Here is a 21,107-nt window from a genome sequence, read left to right on the forward strand (position 1 = left end):
TTCGCTGTGCGTAAACTGGTATCTTTTCCTCCTTTAGAATCTTCGCTGTGCGTAAAGTGGTATCTTTCCTTACTCCTCTTAGGATCGTTCTCTCACATCAACCATAGAAGACGATGGAAGAGGAGGAGGCGGCTGTTTACTTGCGTGCGATTTTGTCGCGTAGTCGTGTACATTTCGGAGAGTGCCGATGTTGCGTTTTTATCACGTGAAGTGGCGGCGTAAAACTCGTCGTGAAAAACGCGATATTCGCGGTGATATGCAGTAGTCGTCAGGTGGTGAACCTGCAATGTCCCCTCGTCCTCTCCTTAGCCGTTACGAAGGCCGTCTCTGCGTAGTGACCGCCTCCACTGCTGGAATCGGCAAGGCTATCGCAACCAGAATGTTGCAAGAAGGTGGCAAAGTCATCGTAAGCTCAGCAATATGTGTTGGTGCCTGTATGAAATTCTGAGAAAATTTTGGGAAATTCTCCAGTGCAAAGCTCAGCTGAGGAAAGCGAACATATATTACAACACTGGTTTTGGAGGAGGAATATATGTTTACTTTTCCAACCTCAGTTTAGGAATTTGGGTAGAAGTGTACTGACATTTTGTGAAATATTTATATATGTTTGCTTTCCTCAGCTGAGCTCAGAAGAGTTTATATACAAATTATAGGGTAGAAGTGTACAGAAACCAACAATAATTTCCTCATAATTTTCCCATCGTTGAAAACTGTTTTTCCACAAAAATGCAATTTAGATATCATCAAGAAAACAAGCCTCAGTGGACGCAGCTCTCGCCGAGTTGAAGCCGGAGTTTGGAGAGCGCGTGAAAGGTACGATACACTACGTGTGAATTTGATATGCAAATGTGTGTTATTTTGTTGGATAAATTATAGTGAACAAATTGTCGCTATCATCACACTCCCAAACGGGTACTCTCATCACAACACATAGTTATTGTCACATTGGAGTTTCACCACCCTAGTGATATGAAAAACATATTTCACGACTACTGCATATCACCGCGAATATCGCGTTTTTCACGACGAGTTTTACGACGCCACTTCACGTAAAACGGGTAGTCGTGAAACTCCATTGTATATGCGATATAGTTTCAGATCGATTCTTATTAATCTCGGAAAATAACAAATATTTGCATATCAAATGAAGAGTGAGTCGCACATTCACAAGGGAGTTTTCCCAGGAGTGGTATGTAACGTTTCCAAGGCTGAAGACCGCGCCGCTCTACTCAACGCTGCAATCACTTTCGGAGATGGCATGATCGACGTTTTGGTAAGCTCACCGCGTACCGTGTTCAGTGAAATAGTATTCTCAACGACTTCAATTTTTTGACTTGTTTTTTTTTCATTTTTTTCAATTTTTTTTCAATCTCAAATTTGAGGAGTCTTAGATATGCATATTTCTTCGCTTCACACTGCACATTGAAGTTTCACCCGTTCTACGTGAGAAAAGCGATATTCACACTACGCAGCTGTCGTGAAATATGTTTTTCATATCACTAGAGTGAAACTCCATTATTTGAAAATCTATAATTCACAACTACAGCATCTCAACAGATGAAATTAATTTCCAATGAATTTTTAACATTCATAACAACATTAATTCTCAACGTGTGAACGCAAACGCAGTTTTTTCAGGTAAAATTAATTTTTTTACGAAAAATTTAAATTTTTTTACCTTTTTTGTTGACATTTCCCCCATGGTTTCAATAAGAAAATTGATGTTATACCCGATTTATTCGAAACTTCAATTCGAAGATAAAACAATTCCGCTGTAGTAGCTAAAATGAATTCCTAATTTCCTAGATAGAACTAATTTTTGTTGGTTTTTTGGTACAGACTTTTCCAAAAATTTCGCAGAATTTTCACCCTAGTGATATGAAAAAAATATATTTCACGACTGCTGTAAAACGGGTCATGAAACTCCAATATTATTACAAAATTATATTCACAATGAATAATAATAAAGATATATTTTCTACTATATTTTCTCCGTAGGTTTCTAATGCGGCTTCCAGCATCACCGTCGGTCCAACCGAAAATTGCAACGATCAACAGTGGGATAAAATGTTCGAAAACAACGTGAAGTCGGCGTGGCTGTTGACGAAGGAGTTCAAGAATCACATGAGGAAAGGCACCAGTGCAGTTCTCTTCGTGACGAGCATTGCTGCGTAAGGAGTGTTGGAGGAGGAATATATGTTTGCTTTCCTCAGCTGAGCTCAGAAGAGTTTATATACAAATTATCGGGTAGAAGTGTACAGAATTTTCATATTGTCATCATCATCACCAGCACATGTAGTTGATGACCATGTGCATATCCCTTTCCCCCCACATTTTCATATTGTCATCATCATCACCAACACATGTAGTTGATGACCATGTGCATATCCCTTTCCCCCCACATTTTCATATTGTCATCATCATCACCAACACATGTAGTTGATGACCATGTGCATATCCCTTTCCCCCCACATTTTCATATTGTCATCATCATCACCAACACATGTAGTTGATGGTGACCATGTGCATATCCCTTTCCCCCCACATTTTCATATTGTCATCATCATCACCAACACATGTAGTTGATGACCATGTGCATATCCCTTTCCCCCCACATTTTCATATTGTCATCATCATCACCAACACATGTAGTTGATGACCATGTGCATATCCCTTTCCCCCCACATTTTCATATTGTCATCATCACCAACACATGTAGTTGATGACCATGTGCATATCCCTTCCCCCCACATTTTCATTTTGTCATCATCACCAACACATGTGCATATTTCGCTGCGTGTTGACAATCGCTCTCACTGCGTTAACGCGAAACAAGCGGGATCATACCCCATACATACTAGGGCCAGTTGGTAGACATTCCAGAGTAGCATTACAATTTCCGTCATCATCAAATTTTCAGGTTTTCCCTAATGCCGCCTCTTGCTGTTTACGGTGTCACCAAAACTGCTCTCACTGGACTGATGAAAGCTCTAGCGCAAGAACTAGGTGAGATGAAACTACATGTTGCGAATTAATCGAGTTTCACCCTAGCGATATGAAAAATGGAATAATGTACAGTGTGAAGCGAAGAGTTATGCATATCTAAGACGCCCTAAAATTTGAGATTAATACGACTATAAACTACGAAACGCTTCTAAAACGATTCACATTGTTATCATGTTGATATCACAAAAAATTGAAGTCGTTGAAAATACTATTTCACATTCGCAGTAGTCGTGTTTTTCATATCACTAGGGTGTAACTCCATTGATAATGCAGGTCCTGAAGGCGTTCGAGTCAACGCTCTCGCCCCTGGAGTTGTCAGAACAAAGTGAGTAGAAAAATACAGTGCGTGTCAATTTGATATGTAAATGTTTGCCACCGAATTTTACGCCACTTCACGTAAAACTGATGAAACTCCTATGAAAACTCACAAGTACTAAAAACACTTTTTCCTTCTCAGATTCAGCGAGCTCCTATGGAAGAACGAAAACGCCAAAAATCTATGGACAAATCAGTCTATGTTACAGCGCATCGCAGAACCGGTGAGGATAATTTCCGAAAATTTTCAGACTTCTTTTCCCCTCAGGAGGAGATGGCTGGCCCTGCGGCATTCCTGTGCTCCTCAGACGCCTCCTATGTTACTGGAGAGACTCTTCTCGCGTCCGGTGGAGTCAGTTCCCGGTTGTGATTTTTTCATAAGTTTCATGTTAATCTTGAATGTGTTGAATTGAGTACACTGCAAGGAAATAGATCATCGGCTGAGTTTCACCCTAGTGATATGAAAAAGTAAATTTCACAATTAAACACGCGATGTGTTTTACGTGGAGAGAAAAGGAAAAAATAGTGACAATTCTGGGTCAAGAAAAGGAAAAAAATAGTGACAGTTCTGGGTCGAGAAAAGGAAAAAATAGTGACAATTCTGGGTCGAGAAAAGAAAAAAATAGTGATAGTTCTGGGTCGGCAAAGGTGAAGGTTCATTCCCCCTTACTCTCTTATTGTTGTCCAAAGATTAGCAGATACAAATTTACGTAACAGTAGGGCGACTCCAACAAGAATGGTCATCCAGAACTGTCACTATATTAGTGACAAGCCTAGTACAACTTATGGAGAAACAAGTTGGTGCGAAGAAATGTTTTTCATTCCAGCTTGAATGCAAATGGATTCCAATGAGAATCATGTAGTGATATTTTTATCAGTGAACGTATATCGCTCAGGAGAGGAACTATGCTACGATTATGGTGACTGTGTTGAGCGTTTTGTCACGCCAGTTGGGAGAGTAGGTAGATAAAGATGTTCAAACCGTTTAACGTGAAGTGGTGTAATACTCAATGTGGAAAACGCGATATAAAGTGAATTGAAAGACTTCGGAGTTGATCCAGAACTGTCACTATTTTTTTCTTTTACCGCCTTATACTGACTATTAACACAAAGCGATCCTTTCCAGTACACAATCGAATGCGAGGAACATTAAACTGTAGCCGTTCCGCTTGGGCGTTTGCTTCCTTCTTTCTTCTGATTATCCTAAAAATCCAATCGCGATGGTTAACAACAATTCACAAAAACTCACCCAAAACATTTGCGACACCGATTTTTCCTCGTAAATACGCAACATAACTTCCGCTAAAACTTGACCCAAAGAAAGGACCTGAAACTTTCCAAATAATAATCGATTGATTCACGAATTCTCTCACTCTTATTTTTTCGCTTTTCCGTGCGTGCTCAGGAAAAGGAAGCGAGTTGGTGATAACAACTTCAGTAACTCCTCGACGATTAATGCGTTCCATCGCTGCTGGTGACAACACGCCGTGAGTGGCGTACATGTAAATCCTAAATATCATCAACAATTTTATCAGCCCCTTCGGAAGTTTTTTTGGGGTAGGGTCTATCGCGGAAAAAATAGAACGAAATTTTGTGAAATTAAACTGAAAAGAAGGAAAATTATGAATAAAATACGAAAAAAATGTAAAAAATCTGCATTTATATTCGATTGTGGAATTACATCAATGACAGTGGTATCACTTGTTTCATTTAATATTGCTATATCAATAAGTTTGCGTTATTATATAAAACCATAAATCTGTGAGATCAGTCACCGAAGAAAAAGGCCTTTTAATACAGGTAGATATCAGTGTTGCAGAAATATATATTCATTTTCCTCTGCTGAGCTCAGGAGTTTACACTTCCCCCCAAAATTCCCATCTTGTGCATCATATTTTCCCATAAAAAAATCGCTCACCTTCGCGCGCCGTGTTGACGTAGATCCTTCACCGTTCGAGACATTCGTTTAGCGCTGTCGATGATGTCGTCAACAATGATACAGTCTCGGCCTTCAACTGAAAAGGGATTGTGCGTATCAGTGTTGGAGGTGGAATATATGTTTGCTTTCCTCAGCTGAGCTCAAAGGAGTTTATGTACAAATTATAGGGTAGAAGTGTACAGAAACCAACAATAATTTCCTCTCAGAATTTCCATACGAATATACACAATGGGCCTAATCCGTATCTTAGTCGCTTGAACCTAAGATTCCCTCACCATCGCCAACCAGCCAATCTTTCGTCACCAGACTCGCCAACGACTTCTTCCATCCAGACGGCATTATCACTTGCTGACAAAAATGTCAAACAATCACCATTTTCACAGCGGAGCGAAGCACATACTGTCCCATCTGCCGATAAATGTGGTTTTCCTGTTGTTGCTATTGGTACTTCTCCATCTTTACCAATAATGGTAACAGCTTCGTCGGGCGATCGCTCCGCGAGCTGCGCTTTTCCTGAACAAAAGTAAGATTTGCGTATATACATATATTCATCTAGAGTAGTACCTATTGGTGACCGACGATATGAAATTTTTGGGGAAAATTCGGGAAATTCTCGTTGGTTTCTGCACATTTTTACCCGAATCCTATACTCCTGAGTTCAGTTGCGAAAAGCGAACATATATTCCAACACCGGTTGGTACAAAGTCGGACCTATTCCGTATCTTACTATTATAAAGATACGCGTGTGTCTACTCATCGTCGCTTGCCTAAATAGTGTAGGAAATTCTATTCAGGAGCGACGTCTTAGACTTTCTTTCCAGTGCGGTAGAATATGCACATTTTCAACCACATATGTTGGTGCTAAAATGGAAATTCTGAGAAAATTTCGGGAAATACTCAACTACTTTTCACTCGGATTTGTATATGAACTTCTATAGTTAGTGAGGAAACTTCTAAGATCAGTTGAGGAAAGCAAACACATATATTCCTACGCTGCTTTATCTGTGTTGGAGAAATATATATTCGCTTCCCTCTAGCAAGGAATTTACATACAGAATTTGGGTAGAAGTGTACAGGAAATTTCCTCACAAATTCACAATCGTCACTACTTTTTTTTATGAAGTTTCCAAAGTGCCTCGCAAAGACGAAAAAATACAACAATTTATTCTTTAAAAATTAATACCAAAATCGCGTGAAATTAGCAATAAAAATTCTCTTTTACCCAACTTACGATTCGACACCATCGTTGCAAGCCCACAGTTGACACCATGATTCTGAAGTCTTCGCCAGAACAAGAACGCTCTGAAAAAAATAATAACAAGAAAACTTCGCTCCGCTAAGCTGATCTCACCTATCACTAGCAGTGCTATCAGGCGCAACAATAACAGGATTATGAAGATCTTTTCCAAGGAAGTATTTCAACGGCAACCCGAGAGGATCGATGTTCGTAACAGGGACGTCGAAACAGCTGAAATAAAAAATGCCTCTACCAGGGTTCGAACCGGGGACCTTCTGCTTACCCTTCCAAACTGCCCTCATGCAGATCCACTGTGACAATTCGATCGACTCCCATCGCTTCGTACATAAGTGCGATATCACTTGCAGCGAGCGGAGTTGCTGGTTGGGTCAGCGCCGGGTCTCCAGCTACGCCCTCAGACTCCATATGCCTGAGCTTAACATTGCCCCCCCCCCGTGGAATGAAAAATATTGGAGTTTCACCCGTTAATGTGAAGTGGAGTAATACTACATGCAAATTTTAGGAAGTATATGTTTTTCAATAGTTTTATGCGAAATCTATATTTTTTCATATCACTAGGGTGAAAGTAAAAAAGATATTTCACAATACACTTCGAGAAAGACAATTATACGATCGGTCGCAGAAACATATACTGGCTATACTCTACATGTAGTAGTCGCGTTAAACGGATGAAGCTCCAATAAAATACTCTGTTAATGGAGTTTCGCCCGTTTTACGTGAACGCGATATTCACACTACGCAGTAGTCGTGAAATGTGTTTTTCATATCACTAGGGTGAAAGTCCAAGGAAGCCATGTTTGAAATCTCTATAGAATATCAGTCTTGGAGAAGTATATGTTCGCTTTCCTCAGCTGAGCTCAGGAAATTTCCTCCCAATTTTCACACATAGTTGAACATTTTCCCTCCTCACCGAGTTACCCACCTAGCATATGCAAAGTAAGGGGTGACCAGCGTGATACTCCTAGCACTCGCTCTACGTAGCGCTGATATCTGTGATAAACATGAATATAAAGAAATGCTATTCTCGTAGCGTCTGTACCATCAGACAGGACTCCATAATAGCATCGTGTAAACATTTACTTCGAGAAACTCCGCTTTTTTTACTAATAGGGAATTGCTGAGTATAGAAAACAACAACAAGGAGTATCCGAGCGGACCTATTCCGTATCTTTATCGACCAACCTGTATGATATAGCAATCCTGGCCACGCACTTCATCCAGTATCTTCACTATAACTTCACCATCAGCAAATCTATAACAAATCGATACCACTCCATTTTCAATTCGACTCTCACTCAAGGAGTCATCCAGCTCTCAGAAATAACGTTCCCAATAAACGTCCCCCAATCCCGCCGAGAATGGGTAAAATGTTCCGAATGAGCGATTATAATGGGGAAAATGTTCCGAATGAGCGATTATAATGGGGAAAAAGTTCCGAATGAGCGATTATAATGGGGAAAAAGTTCCGAATGAGCGATTATAATGGGGAAATTCTCGAAAGTTAGCCGAAAAGATATTACTAGCCATTTTGAAAGTCCAAAATTCGTTTCCTCCGAAAACATTTTCAAGTTCCTCGATGACCCCCTGCTCTCACTTCCCGGTATACGCCCTTCCTTTGGTGGTACTCAAATTCGCACAAATCTCCGAGGCTAGTTGTTCCGAATCAGAGCAAGCGAAGACTTTCATATCTGATTAAAAAACCGTTAAATCGCTCTTGCCGATGGAGTTTCACGCCTTTTACGAAACGCGATATCATTCGCGGTGATATTTTTCACTAGGGTGGTGAAACTCCAATAATTATTCTCACATTTATGCTTCCCAGGATCCACATAATACTCCTCCGTTTCCTCCGACTCAGGCTCATCGTCCATCGCTGATCGCAACGGTTGCTCCTGTGGTCGCGGCGGACCTAAAAAGGACCCCGGTTCAATCCCTGGTTACCGCACTTTTTACCGCTCTCATTATCAGCAGTAGCACTAGCATCTTCATCTGCCGCTGGGGACGGTGTGATTAGTGAAGAGAAGTCACCTAAGATTCACAAATCTTGCAATCTTGCAATTCCTCAACGCTCCCACCCAGCCCAGGGATGTAATTCGACGACTTGTTTTTCTCCTCGAGCAAAGCCACACCCATTGGTGTCACCAACAACCCCAACGCTGTCACCACTCCGAACAGACCTGGCAAAAACATCGTGAGCGAACGAAACGTATCAGGAAAATTCCGAGAAAATTTCATTTCCAGACTCCTTGTTAAAGTATATGTTCGCCCTCTCTAGGAATTTTTATACGAATTTGAAAAGAGCTGTACAGAACCCAAAAGTAATTTCCGTACTATCACCAACACATACGCGAAATTTCCCCCACTGACCATAGCAGTGCGGGAATATATGCACATAATCAACTACATGTGTTGCTAGTGGAGATTTTGAGAAAATTTTGCGAAATTATCGTTGATTTTTGTATACTTATACCCAAAATCGTGTAATTTTTCATAATAAAGTGAAGAAACCTAGTAGCTCAGTTGAGGAAACCAAACATATATTCCTGTACTAGACCAGAGTACTTCAAACATAACTCGATCGCTGTTAATCGCGGGATCAGAATATCCTGACGCGAACCACCGCATTTGCAGTAGCTTTCGAAATCCCCCGAAGTTAAACTCAATTTCACATTGGGAACTCCATGTTAAAGAATCTAATATCTCGCATATGGCAGTCCGCCCTCATAAGCGTTCGTTTGCCTCACAGTGACATCAATGCACTGTGCAGTTTATGACGGGATCACAATTTTCACGCCATACCAGACAACCACCACAGATATGAGTATTCATCATACGTTCCGTTTGAGGAAACTATCAGTTCGCAGTAATACTAACTTTAGAACTTCGAAAGGAATCTTCTGAGAACCAGCCAAGTCCACCCAAGCTGGGCTTCTCAGCCCAAACATAAGGACTAATACAGCCTTTGCTGCTTATGCGTTACCGAGGCTCCGTTGCAGCTAAATCACGGCTTTATTCTCATTTATTAATCTCCACCACAATAATAGAGCAACTGAAGCTTCTCCACAAGTTCAGCGCCTTCCAACCCCACCTGCCCGCTGAAGTTTCGAGCGCGAACCCTCATTTTACTCTGACCGTAGAATGATGTTTTGTCAAGCATAACGGCCCAACGCCCAAATTTTCAATTCCATCTCTTAATCTGGTGCTGATGAAAGTATCGCTTTCGACCAGTTCGAGTGCTGTGTATTTGAATCGGCAGTGTTAGAACTTGAACGCGAGCCCATCTAGAAACAGGCCATGTTATCGGTCACGACTCGTCAGAAATCACGGGATGAAATTGGATCCTTGTTACTCCATTCAAGCTCGCTCTCGCATATGATCATTGAATAGCAACACGAGATCGATCAGATGCTGGTAGTCTGCAGTGTGAGGTTTCTCGCGAGGAGTCACCCTACGTTAACTTCTAACTACCACATTAACACCCTTGGCTCCATCAAGCATGCGGCAAAATCAACTATGCTAACTTCTTCTGTCGCTCGATATTCTCGATATCGTCTGCGCCATGTCCCGCATGGTCATCACAACCATCACTACAGCTTCTGGCCCTGGCTGGCTCCGTACTGAAAGTGCCGTGCGAATCGCCAGAATCCACAGAAGCACATAAAAGTTGTGGGAGTTCTGATGGAGAGGCTCAAAACCATGAGTTAGCGTTGGAGGGACCCTAAAACTGCTTTGACATAGCACTGCCGTATTTAGGAGTTGATTTTGATTCATAGATGCAGCCAATGAATGCCATAAGTAAAAGTTTTACGTATGGCATTTATACAGTAAAACATATTCGACGAAATTTTTCCGTCGATAAATACACCAACCAGGAAATCAGAAAAACTGATGAAACTCCCCCACCGCGAAAAAGATAGTGAATACAGCAATCACCAGTATTCAAACTGTACAGCAATACAGTACCAGAACACTCATCTCACCTGTGCCAGCTTTGGCGAATCTCTCCTTCCCAGCCAAACGCTTCCATAATGCCACACTACTCCCGGCTCTCGGAGTGAGCCGAGTCGCTGTGACCGAAGCCATCACCCTCGTCATCCATGGCAACATTTTCGACCAATTATTCTATTCACCAGGACGGTGCCGAGTGAGATAAGGTAAACCTGAACTCTGAAAAAGTCCAGCAAGATTACATTCATTTTCTCTACTACAACGCGGAACTTTTCACTGTGAAACTCTTCATAAGTAAAATACTTAAATCATGCGTGGTTTCCCACAAGGTTCCGATGCATACCACCTCCAAGTTGAAAGTTGAACCGCCACGATTAACCTCCCATGATCAACTGCATGAAGAAAAAAAGTTCATAAAATACATCAATCCCGACCTTCTTACACATAAAAGAATCGCAATAACCCCCCTCCCCAACAAAACACATCACTTCAAGATAAAACAATCCATGTATGAGAAAACCCGTCCAGCAACACTCTCCCACGCCCGTTCGTTTTCCGAGCAAAATTATTTTCCTCCCACAACATCAGCGATTCCTCTCAAAATATTTTCCCTCCACGCCGAATTGAGCAGAGCTTCGCCGTGTATACCATCGTCATTCCAATCAACTCTCATTGGTTGGAATAAATCCTCATGCCCCTTTTTCCTAAGCGTAGAATAATTTCGCGGCGGGCGACAATTACGGGGGGAATTTTTTTCCTCACAAATTCCTCGACTGCTCGTGTAGTCGTGATTTCTTCAATTGATCCTCTCGAGTAATCGCCAGACGCGCCGCCCTAAAAAGCCTATATTCACCACCCCAACCTAATCCGTATCTTCCACACAGCAACCTAAGATACTCACGATTCAGCCTCCAACAACCTCCTTATCGAGTGAGCTGGTACTATGAAATCTTTGCCGCACAACGACACGTGCGTGGGGACATTCCGCAGTTCTTCGGGCCAGACGTTATTCTGATACAAAAACCATCAAATTGCTCCAATATTAACAATGTGGGGGGAATATGCACATGGTCATCAACTACATGTGTTGGTGATGATGATGACAATATGAAAATGTGGGGGGAAAATAATATGCACATGGTCATCAACTACATGTGTTGGTGATGATGACAATATGAAAATGTGGGGGGAAAATAGTATGCACATGATCATCAACTACATGTGTTGGTGATGATGATGACAATATGAAAATGTGGGGGGAAAGGGATATGCATATGGTCATCAAGTACATGTGTTGGTGATGATGATGACAATATGAAAATGTGGGGGGAAAGGGATATGCACATGGTCATCAACTACATGTGTTGGTGATGATGATGACAATATGAAAATTCTCGTTGGTTTCTGTACACTTCTACCCTATAATTCGTATCTAAACTCCTCTGAGCTCAGCAGAGGCAAGCAAACATATATTCCTCCTCCAACACTAATTATCAATAACTTCCTCACCTGTTCCCAAAAGAAATTCCTCGTCAATGTATGTGCCGTATACAACTCCCTGAAGACCAGATAAGTAGCCAATATCCCGATCGGATCTTCATGGACCTAAAAACGCTGAGGTCTACCCACCCAGGTTCGATCCCCGCGGCCGTCACTTTTCTCTGCGTATTCAACAACAAGTCGTTCTTCACTAACAGGAAGCATACCGGGTCCATCAAACTCAAAGAGGCGATCCTGTTGAGTTCATGCGTCTGAATACAAAATCTTGCAATCTTGCATTTCCTCAACGCTACCGCTACTACTACCAACATCCATCTCACCACGAATGTTCCAAAGCTGTGGCCAATCTAAAATGAAAATATGCATATGGTCAATCACATGAGTTGGCGATAACAATATGACAAAATTCTGAGGATTTTTTTGGCAAATTCCACCCCCGAATTTACATGTAAACTCTCGGGAGAGGGTAAACATATATTCCACCAACACTAGCATAGATTCGAACCCGCGCGGGAAAAGGGCTATGACCATGTGAGCACGGGAGTATCCCCACGCCGTCAGCATGTCCGCCACAACCACGCACATTTCGCGAGCCGAGGGAAGGTTGGGATATGGCCGCATTGCTACCTTGAAAAGTTGAAAAAATATCAATTTTCCCGGAAAATTTTCAACAATTTACTCCCAAAATAATGTCTAGCACACACGAAAGACAATTTACATAATTTTCCGGAAAAAAAAAATAAAATCATCGCAAAATTTTAATACTTAACGTTAATTTTCCCGAAAACTTCTGAACAATTTCTTCCCATATTAGAGCGTCCAGCACTCTACTTTTCCGCCAAAAATTACAGAAAATTTTCGGGAAATTTTCATATTTCTCAACTACATGAGGAAGTTCTATGCAAAAGAGGTCTCTATCCGGAAATGCCCTCCTGAGATCGCGCACGAACGGAATGTACGGCAGAAGGCCAACACCCAGGCCATGACAGAATCTAAGGAAAAAAAGATTCAAAGCAGGTCCGGTATGAGCCCATAATTTCCGGGAAAAATTGATGACCGAAAAAATATTTTGGGCTTGAAGTTTTTCATTTTTTTCGTAAAAAATGAAATTTCGAAATTTTCCAAGCTCGAAAATTTAAATTGATATTTTAAAAGCTGTCTTCTACCTCCCCCATTTTTTCGCATATCCTAAAACCACTTGTCCGAATAATTGTGTGAAAATTTCCGGAAATTTTTCACAATTTTTCCGTAAAAAATACCAAAATTTTCCACTTACACGATGGGCTCCATCATCATTTCCTCTTCAATGGCAGCGCGTGAATGCCAATATTCCAAAGTTCCCGAACGATATTTCCTACAACAAATATGTCACAAAAATTCACTTGAAAAATGCTGTTGCATCATTTTCCCGTAGCACACAATGTGTCTCCCTCTGGTGAAAGAATTACTAAGCATCTAAATCGGCTTAGTGCGCTCAACCAGGAACATATAATATTACCGGGGAAAATTTCTCATTTTCCCACACTTCAATGAGTTTTGTATATGTCGTCACATTAGGAACATTTTCCCGATTGTTATCAAATCCTACGTGAATCCGACAAGCTTTTCCAATACAATGTCAGTGACAATTGGTAATACAAAATGCGTAACGCCATAGCAGAGGAAAGGACGGTATCTGTAGAGAAAAAACAGGCTCGAAAATTTCCAGTGCGTAAAAGTCTCAACTATACTGAATTCATTTCGAAAAATTATGAAAAAATGTTAAATTTCACGTAAAAAAAACTCAATCATCCTAATTTATATCACCAAAAATCAGCACATTTCCCTTCTTACAAAGCTGGTATAGGGTCGTTCATTATTCGCATGCACTTCACATCCTCATTTCTACCATCTGAGTGTGAAAAAAATAAAATTTTAGTGACGTAATACACCATAAAAAGTGAATTAAAATCACTTGACGAACTACACCCAAATTTCACGTAAAACACATCACGTGTTTTACGCGTTATTCGCGAAGTGGAATATATTTTTCATATCCAATGATGAAAACATTCAAAACCTGCCCAAAATAATACCATACTTCGTATCAAAATCATTCGGAAAAAAATTTTTCAAGAAAAATTTTTTCCCTCTCACCTTGCAATTGATCCGAAATATGCGCCCATTCTGCCAAGTAATCGACCATAACCTGAAAATTTCAAATTCAACACATCTGAAAATTTCACATTTCCCAAGACTACTCTCAATTCTTCTTTTTCCACTACTGATAACTCGCTCACCTAAAAAGGATCAAATCATGATGCTGATCGGAAACAGTTCAATGCAGTGTGAAGCAAACAGTTATGCATACTTACATTTTACGAATGTAAACGAAAAAATTGGTAAAAAATACCATTACCAGGAAATGCTGTAGTTATGAATTTTGGATATCAAAATAATCGAGTTCCACGACTACCCGTTTTACGCGAACTTGGTGAAAAACGCGATATTCGCGGTGATATGCAGCAATCATGAAATATGTTTTTCACCAGTGTTTTTCATATCACTGGGTGGTGAAACTCCACTGCATACTGCCGACCAAACAGTGTTGAGAATTATTGTTTTATCAATCCAGTTCCACCCTAGTGATATGAAAAACACTAGTGAAAACCATATTTCACAAACCACTGAATAGCGCGAATATTGGAGTTTTTCACATAGTATTACGCCACTTCGCGTAAAACGGGTCGTGAAATTCCAATGAACAATTTTCGCCTCCCAAAAATTTTTTCTCACCTGCCGATATTCAAAGAAATATTCAGCGACCCACTCATCGAGATTTCCGCGTTGGAGACTGTCAACTGATGCCCCGTAATACCAACTGAAATTACAAAGTAGCAAACTCAAAGGGTCTCAACCCACCTCGATATCTCCGCCCTAAGAAGAGCTCTCACTTTCACTGCATACATATCGTCTTCTTCTGTGAATAAACCAGAACCTATTACTACTACTACTACTACTACTACTACTACTACTACTACTACTACTACTACTACTACTACTACTACTACAACAACTACTACAAAAATAAGATTTACTCCGTCGAAACTTTCTTGGAAGTATCACTCTGTTGAGTCACGCTGAATACTATAACGAGGTGAGATGCCGAAATCTTTAACTGTCGCTTGTCTCCGTGCGAAAGCTCAAGACTGCGACAATCAATGGTTGATTTCCTTCTACTGACCAACGAGTTGGCCATGTCTCAGCTTCTGTTGGCGTGAAAAGTTAAAATCAAAATATCCGTATATTATTACTCTACGGTTTAATCTATCGAATAATACAAAAAAATAGCATCGGAAATTTAATCCCAAAAGAAACAATTTTTATTTTTCGACATAGCTCGAATTTTCGATATGAAAATATATGAAATGTGTGAAACCACGAAACTAGTTCCCCATTATGAAATATGAAAAAAAAATTGTATACCGTACCACTCCAGCGAAGATTTCCCGACAGAACTCACGCTGTCTTACTAGGCTGCCGTAATATACCAACGCCTTCATCATGTGTTTTCTCCCAATCTCGAACCAACTGTTCACACGTAAAGTCCGCCTTCGAGCTCACCATCGCCAGCCGTCTGCGTCTGCTACTAGGGGGACTCCACGTACCTGGCAAGGCGCTTGTGCGACGTACAACACCTCAAAATTTCCGTGATGAAAATTTCATCAAGAAAATTTTAAAGTGAAGTCTCATGTGAATTTCATCATGAAATGATTTTTGCGTCGAATTTTCAATCCCGACATCCAAACGAAACGACGCCAATTTATAAGTACCCCATGAAAAACCATTCCGGCACTTGAAAAGTGCCACTTCCTCACATAACAACATAGTTAGTAATCTTACATTACTATAACTGAATCACGGTGACACACTGTGGTGACACTATCACCCCATTGAACTTGCCGTTGTCAACCTCCATCGTCGTCATCGAATCAGCTTCTTACACTCAAATCAGCAGTTCCCCTCAGAGCACTAGCCAACACAGACACACCGTCCGCCTCTGCTAACTTCCGCAGATCCAATACCAAACTGTGTGCGAAGCAACCGTCTTTCCTCGAGAACATCCATAACTAACGCGTTCTTCTCTGAGAGATGGTCAGTCAACTGCTAGGAATCGATCATCAGTTTTAAAGTTGAAATACGGAAATTCTCCCGCGCTCTCATCTGCGTTATGCCAGGTTTGTACCAGCTGCGAACCAAACACCCTCCCTCCTTGTCGACCAACTTGATGATGTTGCGTACACCTTTAGTTGAACATATCCAATAGTTGAATATTCGATGAATACCAAACCCCGCAGGCCTCAAGTTGAACATACCTCTCCAGATTCATTGTATCAAAAACTATCGGTGAGATGCTCACGCGGATCAGCGCATTTGACATAATTGTCCTTCGCTGATGTGAGCATCAAGTGCGAAAATCATCCTCCATCGGAAAACACACCTGTAGTATTTAGTTTTCCAGTGCACATAATCTACATATACCGCTTCGAACAACCCCACAATGCAGTCCCTCCTCGAAGCCTATCTACCATTCAATCCACATTATTCAATTGTGTATCGTTTCAACCTGTGATTCACAGAGATGCTCAGTGAGCACTGTCACCACAACCAGCAACTGACCAAGACGGCCCAACCAGAGCCGCCTCTGCCAGTACCATCTCTCTCTCTCTCTCTCGCTCGCAGCCGCCATACGGCCAGGCGACTCCAAAACCACCATGAAGATAATGTTGGAGTTTATGGATTCCAAGTAGGGCGAACCAGACCACCGAAGGAAGGCCGATGTGGCCATATATGACTCATATAATATGATACGGCTCTTCATTAATCGTACTAGCAGTACATACCAAAATACAAACCATGCAGAATACTACAGCGTGGGAGTCGCCTCCTCTGTTTTTCCTTTTTTTCCTTTTTTTTCTTTTTTTTCGATAGTACTAGCTTGTATGAGAGCTACTTACAGTACTTCTAATACAAGCATACTAGCAGTAACTTCACTTCATAATACCCCATTCGAAGTCTTCATGGTAACGTGTTGAGAATCCATAGAGCTGCGAAGTCCCCGCCGAAACTCTCTGTGAGAGCAACAGCCATCTGTTCACATAGAGACTATCATAAAGCCACTCTACAGGAAGAAGATCTTCCCTTCACCGAATTTCATCCCGAAACCAGGAGCGCCCAAAAAACTATTACAAACATCCAACAGCGACTGAGCCTCGCGATTTAGATTTTCATGAATATCCCGAGAGCTGCTGAGCTGGTAGGACTGCGAAGCGCACTGAAAAAAAAAATTCTAATTTCGTCACTCCAACAACACCGTTAATTCCTATCACAAATTTCGTTGCTCGTAACGTGACAAAAATTTCAGAATTTCAGAAGAAAAAAAAAATTCCGAAATAATGACCATTAAAATCTATCGCTAATCCTCGTGCGTCTCCTACCAAGTCATCAGCCAAAGAAACCCAATAAGTCTGCGTTTTATCAATCGCGGATTTTCCCCCTCCTCACTACCCGTTCTAACATAGGCTGTGATGCATTATGATGCGGATTCACCGCTACGTGAACCTGAAAAAACTTTTTCGCAAAATTCATACGTACTTAAACTTATTGAGATTTCACGTCAATGACAACCCTTATAGGATTCAATACTTATAGTAATTCCTTTGCCAACAACAACAATCTCTCAAATAAAGGGAGCGTTTTCTTGAGACTAAATTCTACTTTTCGTTAGAGCAAACCTCTTAAAGTGATAATATACAGTTCACTAAGCGAAAGCTTACATGTATTTCATGCAACCCTCTGAGACACCTTTTGAGTCTATCCATCCTAGAAGAACAGCACTGAGGTGCTCCTCCACACGGTGGTGGAAGATGCGCCTAAAAATATTCTCATACCACTCCTTCGTTAACTCTTCTCCATCACTTTTCGATTCAATTGACGATACTTCCACAAATAAATAAAGTAAAAATACATTTCCAGTGTTAACCAGAACCGCATAAAATGACGACCATAAACACCTAAAATACAGTGCATGGCTATTTGATATGCAAATGTAAAAATTTTTTTCCGGAATTAATGATAATCGATATGAAACTATATCGCATAATTGGAGTTTCATCAGTGATATGAAAAAACACTAGTGGATATTTCACGACTACCGCATATCACCGCGAATATCGCGTTTTTCACCGAGTTTTACGCCGCCACTTCACGTAAAACGGGTAATCGTGAAACTCCATTACATGTGATAAAACTAGTAGGTTGTTCGCTATCATTAAAATGCATTTTCTACATTTTCATTGGCACACACTTCCTGATGAATTCGAGTTTCCATTTTAATGCAGATGTGTGGTATTTTCCGAGATTGATGACAATCGGTCTGAAACTATATCGCATAATCAATGTAAACAGCTCTATGAACATGTGATGTGATAAAATTTCATCAGAAATTTCGGAAATTCAACAGAAATAGAACTCACAAAACTCAGTGATCGCATTAACACTATCTTAACCATTTCAAAACCAAACTAGTGAAAACTGGTCTACATTTAGAGCCTAAAATTGGTTTATGATTTTATTAATTTTATCTGGAATTTCACTAATTTCGAAATGATGCACAATAATTAATTCTAATCAAACTGAGAAAATATATATTCCAACTCACGAGCAAGCTCCCCCAGACTTTCAATATGACCATTTCGTATCTTTGATCGCCACCTGAAAAGAAAATCAACAATTTTTCAGCGATGAATAAAACGGCAACATTACCGAAGCCACGTGAGGATCCAAACCGCTGGAAGGACCGCGCGGAGCGGCGCTACTATCAACCATCGAGAAGTGAATTTTCTCCCTTTTTCTGTGCCTGAAATGTCCATTTACCAGAATTGGCGCTTCTAAAAAATGAGTAGAATTGAATATTATGAAAATTCTCATCTCAACAACGTATAGTGGAGTTTGTGGTAATGTGGGGGGAAAGGGATATGCACATGGTCACCATCAACTACATGTGTTGGTGATGATGATGACAATATGAAAATGTGGGGGGAAAGGGATATGCACATGGTCACCATCAACTACATGTGTTGGTGATGATGATGACAATATGAAAATGTGGGGGGAAAGGGATATGCACATGGTCATCAACTACATGTGTTGGTGATGATGATGACAATATGAAAATGTGGGGGGAAAGGGATATGCACATGGTCATCAACTACATGTGTTGGTGATGATGATGACAATATGAAAATGTGGGGGGAAAGGGATATGCACATGGTCATCAACTACATGTGTTGGTGATGATGATGACAATATGAAAATGTGGGGGGAAAGGGATATGCACATGGTCATCAACTACATGTGTTGGTGATGATGACAATATGAAAATGTGGGGGGAAAGGGATATGCACATGGTCATCAACTACATGTGTTGGTGATGATGATGACAATATGAAAATGTGGGGGGAAAGGGATATGCACATGGTCATCAACTACATGTGTTGGTGATGATGATGACAATATGAAAATTCCGAGGAAATTATTGTTAATTTCTGAACATTCCAACCCTTATTCGTATAATAATTTCTACAGTTACCGAGGAAAGTCCTGAGCTCAGCTGAGGAAAGCCAACCTATACTCCTAGATGGATTTCCCTCTGACTTTTACGAAAGATCCCAACCAACATTGATAGAAACAAAATTTTTTATCCAGTTCGTGTCAATTTGATATGCAAATATTTGTTATTTTCCAAGATTAATAAGAATCGATCTGAAACTATATCGCACGTACAATGGAGTTTCACGACTACTCGTTTTACGTGAAGTGGCGTCGTAAAACTCGGTGAAAAACGCGATATTCGCGGTGATATGCAGTAGTCGTGAAATATGTTTTTCATATCACTAGGGTGGTGAAACTCCCATGTAACAATAACTATGTGTTGTGATGAGAGTACCCGTTTGGGAGTGTGATGATGGCGACAACTTGTTCACTATAATTTACCCGACAAAATAACACACATTTGCATATCAAATTCACACGTAGTGTATCGTACATATTTCATCGAGCTCACAGGAGTGGGGGGAATAATTTCGACGCGAAATTTTTCCAATTTTTAACAACCCCGCGAGTAGTTAAATGAACCGATCGTTGAATATTTCAAAAATCACCGATTAGTTCCCATAAAAGTTATTACCTCCCAGAACCAGCGCTGATACCACTCCAACCGCAACTCGCGCCAAATTAGATGATGTGACACTCAAGAGCTCACCTGAGAATAGCACAACTCCCCCTCCTATTCCTCTTCGTAGAGTACCAATACAACGCCGATGCAAATTGCTAATTTTTATACATAAATTCGTCACACTGGAGTTTCACCACCCTAGTGATATGAAAAACATATTCCACGACTACTGCATATCACCGCGAATATAGCTGCGTTTTTCACCGAGTTTAACGACGCCACTTCACGTAAAACGGGTAAAACTCCAGTGATTAGTGAATATATGTCTATTTCAGCGCTTCGCAAAAATCATACTTTCTAGTAATAATCCAGCAAGCGTCAAAAAATCCTCAAATTTTACAGAATTTTGAAATTTTCAATGTCGTTTGCTGTTTGTTTTGAGTCCGACGAAAATGAAGTTGTTTGCAATTTTATAATTTCCTAATTTACAATTTAATTTCTAATTTTTTAATTTCCTAATTTTCCTAACATACCTCTGGAGAGTCGCAGATGGTGCATTTTGATGAACTCCATGGTGAACTAGGAGCAAAACTACAACAACAGAAAATAGTGACACTTCTGGGTGAACGAATTTCGAAGGCGTTTTATAAGATTGCAGAGAAATCACACGCGATAAAATTACACGTTTTACGCGATACGGTGTAATTCTCCCACTGTTTTACATCCACTTCACATCGCGAATTTTCACCCCACGTAAAACGGGTGAAATTCCAATATTCAATAGCAAACATACGAAATATATGCAAATTCCTTTCTCACTAGCGTGATTCAGAAACTCAAAAATAATTCCGGAAAAACCGCATTATTTCACCCGTAGAAAATGTCCACAGTGGGAATTTCACCAGAGTTAACTTCCCTTGAAAGTT

At 40.6% G+C, this 21,107-nt stretch overlaps 4 protein-coding genes across 4 annotated transcripts; 1 reads left to right on the forward strand and 3 right to left on the reverse strand.

Moving 5' to 3' along the window:
* Positions 1-286: 286 nt before the first annotated feature.
* Pmar_PMAR029350 (3-oxoacyl-acyl-carrier protein reductase precursor, putative) lies at positions 287-3,712 on the forward strand (the record flags this gene model as incomplete). Its single annotated transcript, XM_002782437.1, has 8 exons — positions 287-406; positions 738-813; positions 1,185-1,273; positions 1,999-2,171; positions 2,921-3,006; positions 3,280-3,331; positions 3,464-3,545; positions 3,590-3,712. 8 exons carry the CDS (start codon positions 287-289, stop codon positions 3,689-3,691), a joined length of 780 nt encoding a protein of 259 aa, XP_002782483.1. The 3' UTR covers positions 3,692-3,712.
* Positions 3,713-4,470: 758 nt separating this feature from the next.
* Positions 4,471-8,651, reverse strand: Pmar_PMAR029351 (phosphoribosylpyrophosphate synthetase, putative; the record flags this gene model as incomplete). Its single annotated transcript, XM_002782438.1, has 13 exons — positions 4,471-4,524; positions 4,571-4,648; positions 4,695-4,830; positions 5,240-5,330; positions 6,444-6,562; positions 6,612-6,728; positions 6,781-6,927; positions 7,429-7,508; positions 7,701-7,770; positions 8,113-8,206; positions 8,326-8,427; positions 8,460-8,546; positions 8,594-8,651. The coding sequence occupies 13 exons, from the start codon at positions 8,649-8,651 to the stop codon at positions 4,471-4,473; spliced, it is 1,233 nt and encodes a 410-aa protein (XP_002782484.1).
* Positions 8,652-11,224: 2,573 nt separating this feature from the next.
* On the reverse strand, positions 11,225-15,204 carry Pmar_PMAR029352 (conserved hypothetical protein; the record flags this gene model as incomplete). Its single annotated transcript, XM_002782439.1, has 12 exons — positions 11,225-11,300; positions 11,368-11,477; positions 11,976-12,071; positions 12,122-12,217; positions 12,272-12,313; positions 12,853-12,958; positions 13,243-13,320; positions 13,555-13,641; positions 13,800-13,857; positions 14,103-14,154; positions 14,742-14,826; positions 15,044-15,204. 12 exons carry the CDS (start codon positions 15,202-15,204, stop codon positions 11,225-11,227), a joined length of 1,047 nt encoding a protein of 348 aa, XP_002782485.1.
* Positions 15,205-17,127: 1,923 nt separating this feature from the next.
* Positions 17,128-20,754, reverse strand: Pmar_PMAR029353 (hypothetical protein; the record flags this gene model as incomplete). The annotated part of the gene is made up of 6 exons (XM_002782440.1): positions 17,128-17,280; positions 17,514-17,567; positions 17,783-17,878; positions 18,667-18,719; positions 20,194-20,268; positions 20,715-20,754. The coding sequence occupies 6 exons, from the start codon at positions 20,752-20,754 to the stop codon at positions 17,128-17,130; spliced, it is 471 nt and encodes a 156-aa protein (XP_002782486.1).
* Between the last annotated feature and the right edge of the window lie 353 nt (positions 20,755-21,107).

This window comes from Perkinsus marinus (genome assembly GCF_000006405.1).
Source record: "Perkinsus marinus ATCC 50983 genomic scaffold scf_1104296939758, whole genome shotgun sequence".
NCBI classification, from domain to species: domain Eukaryota; phylum Perkinsozoa; order Perkinsida; family Perkinsidae; genus Perkinsus; species Perkinsus marinus.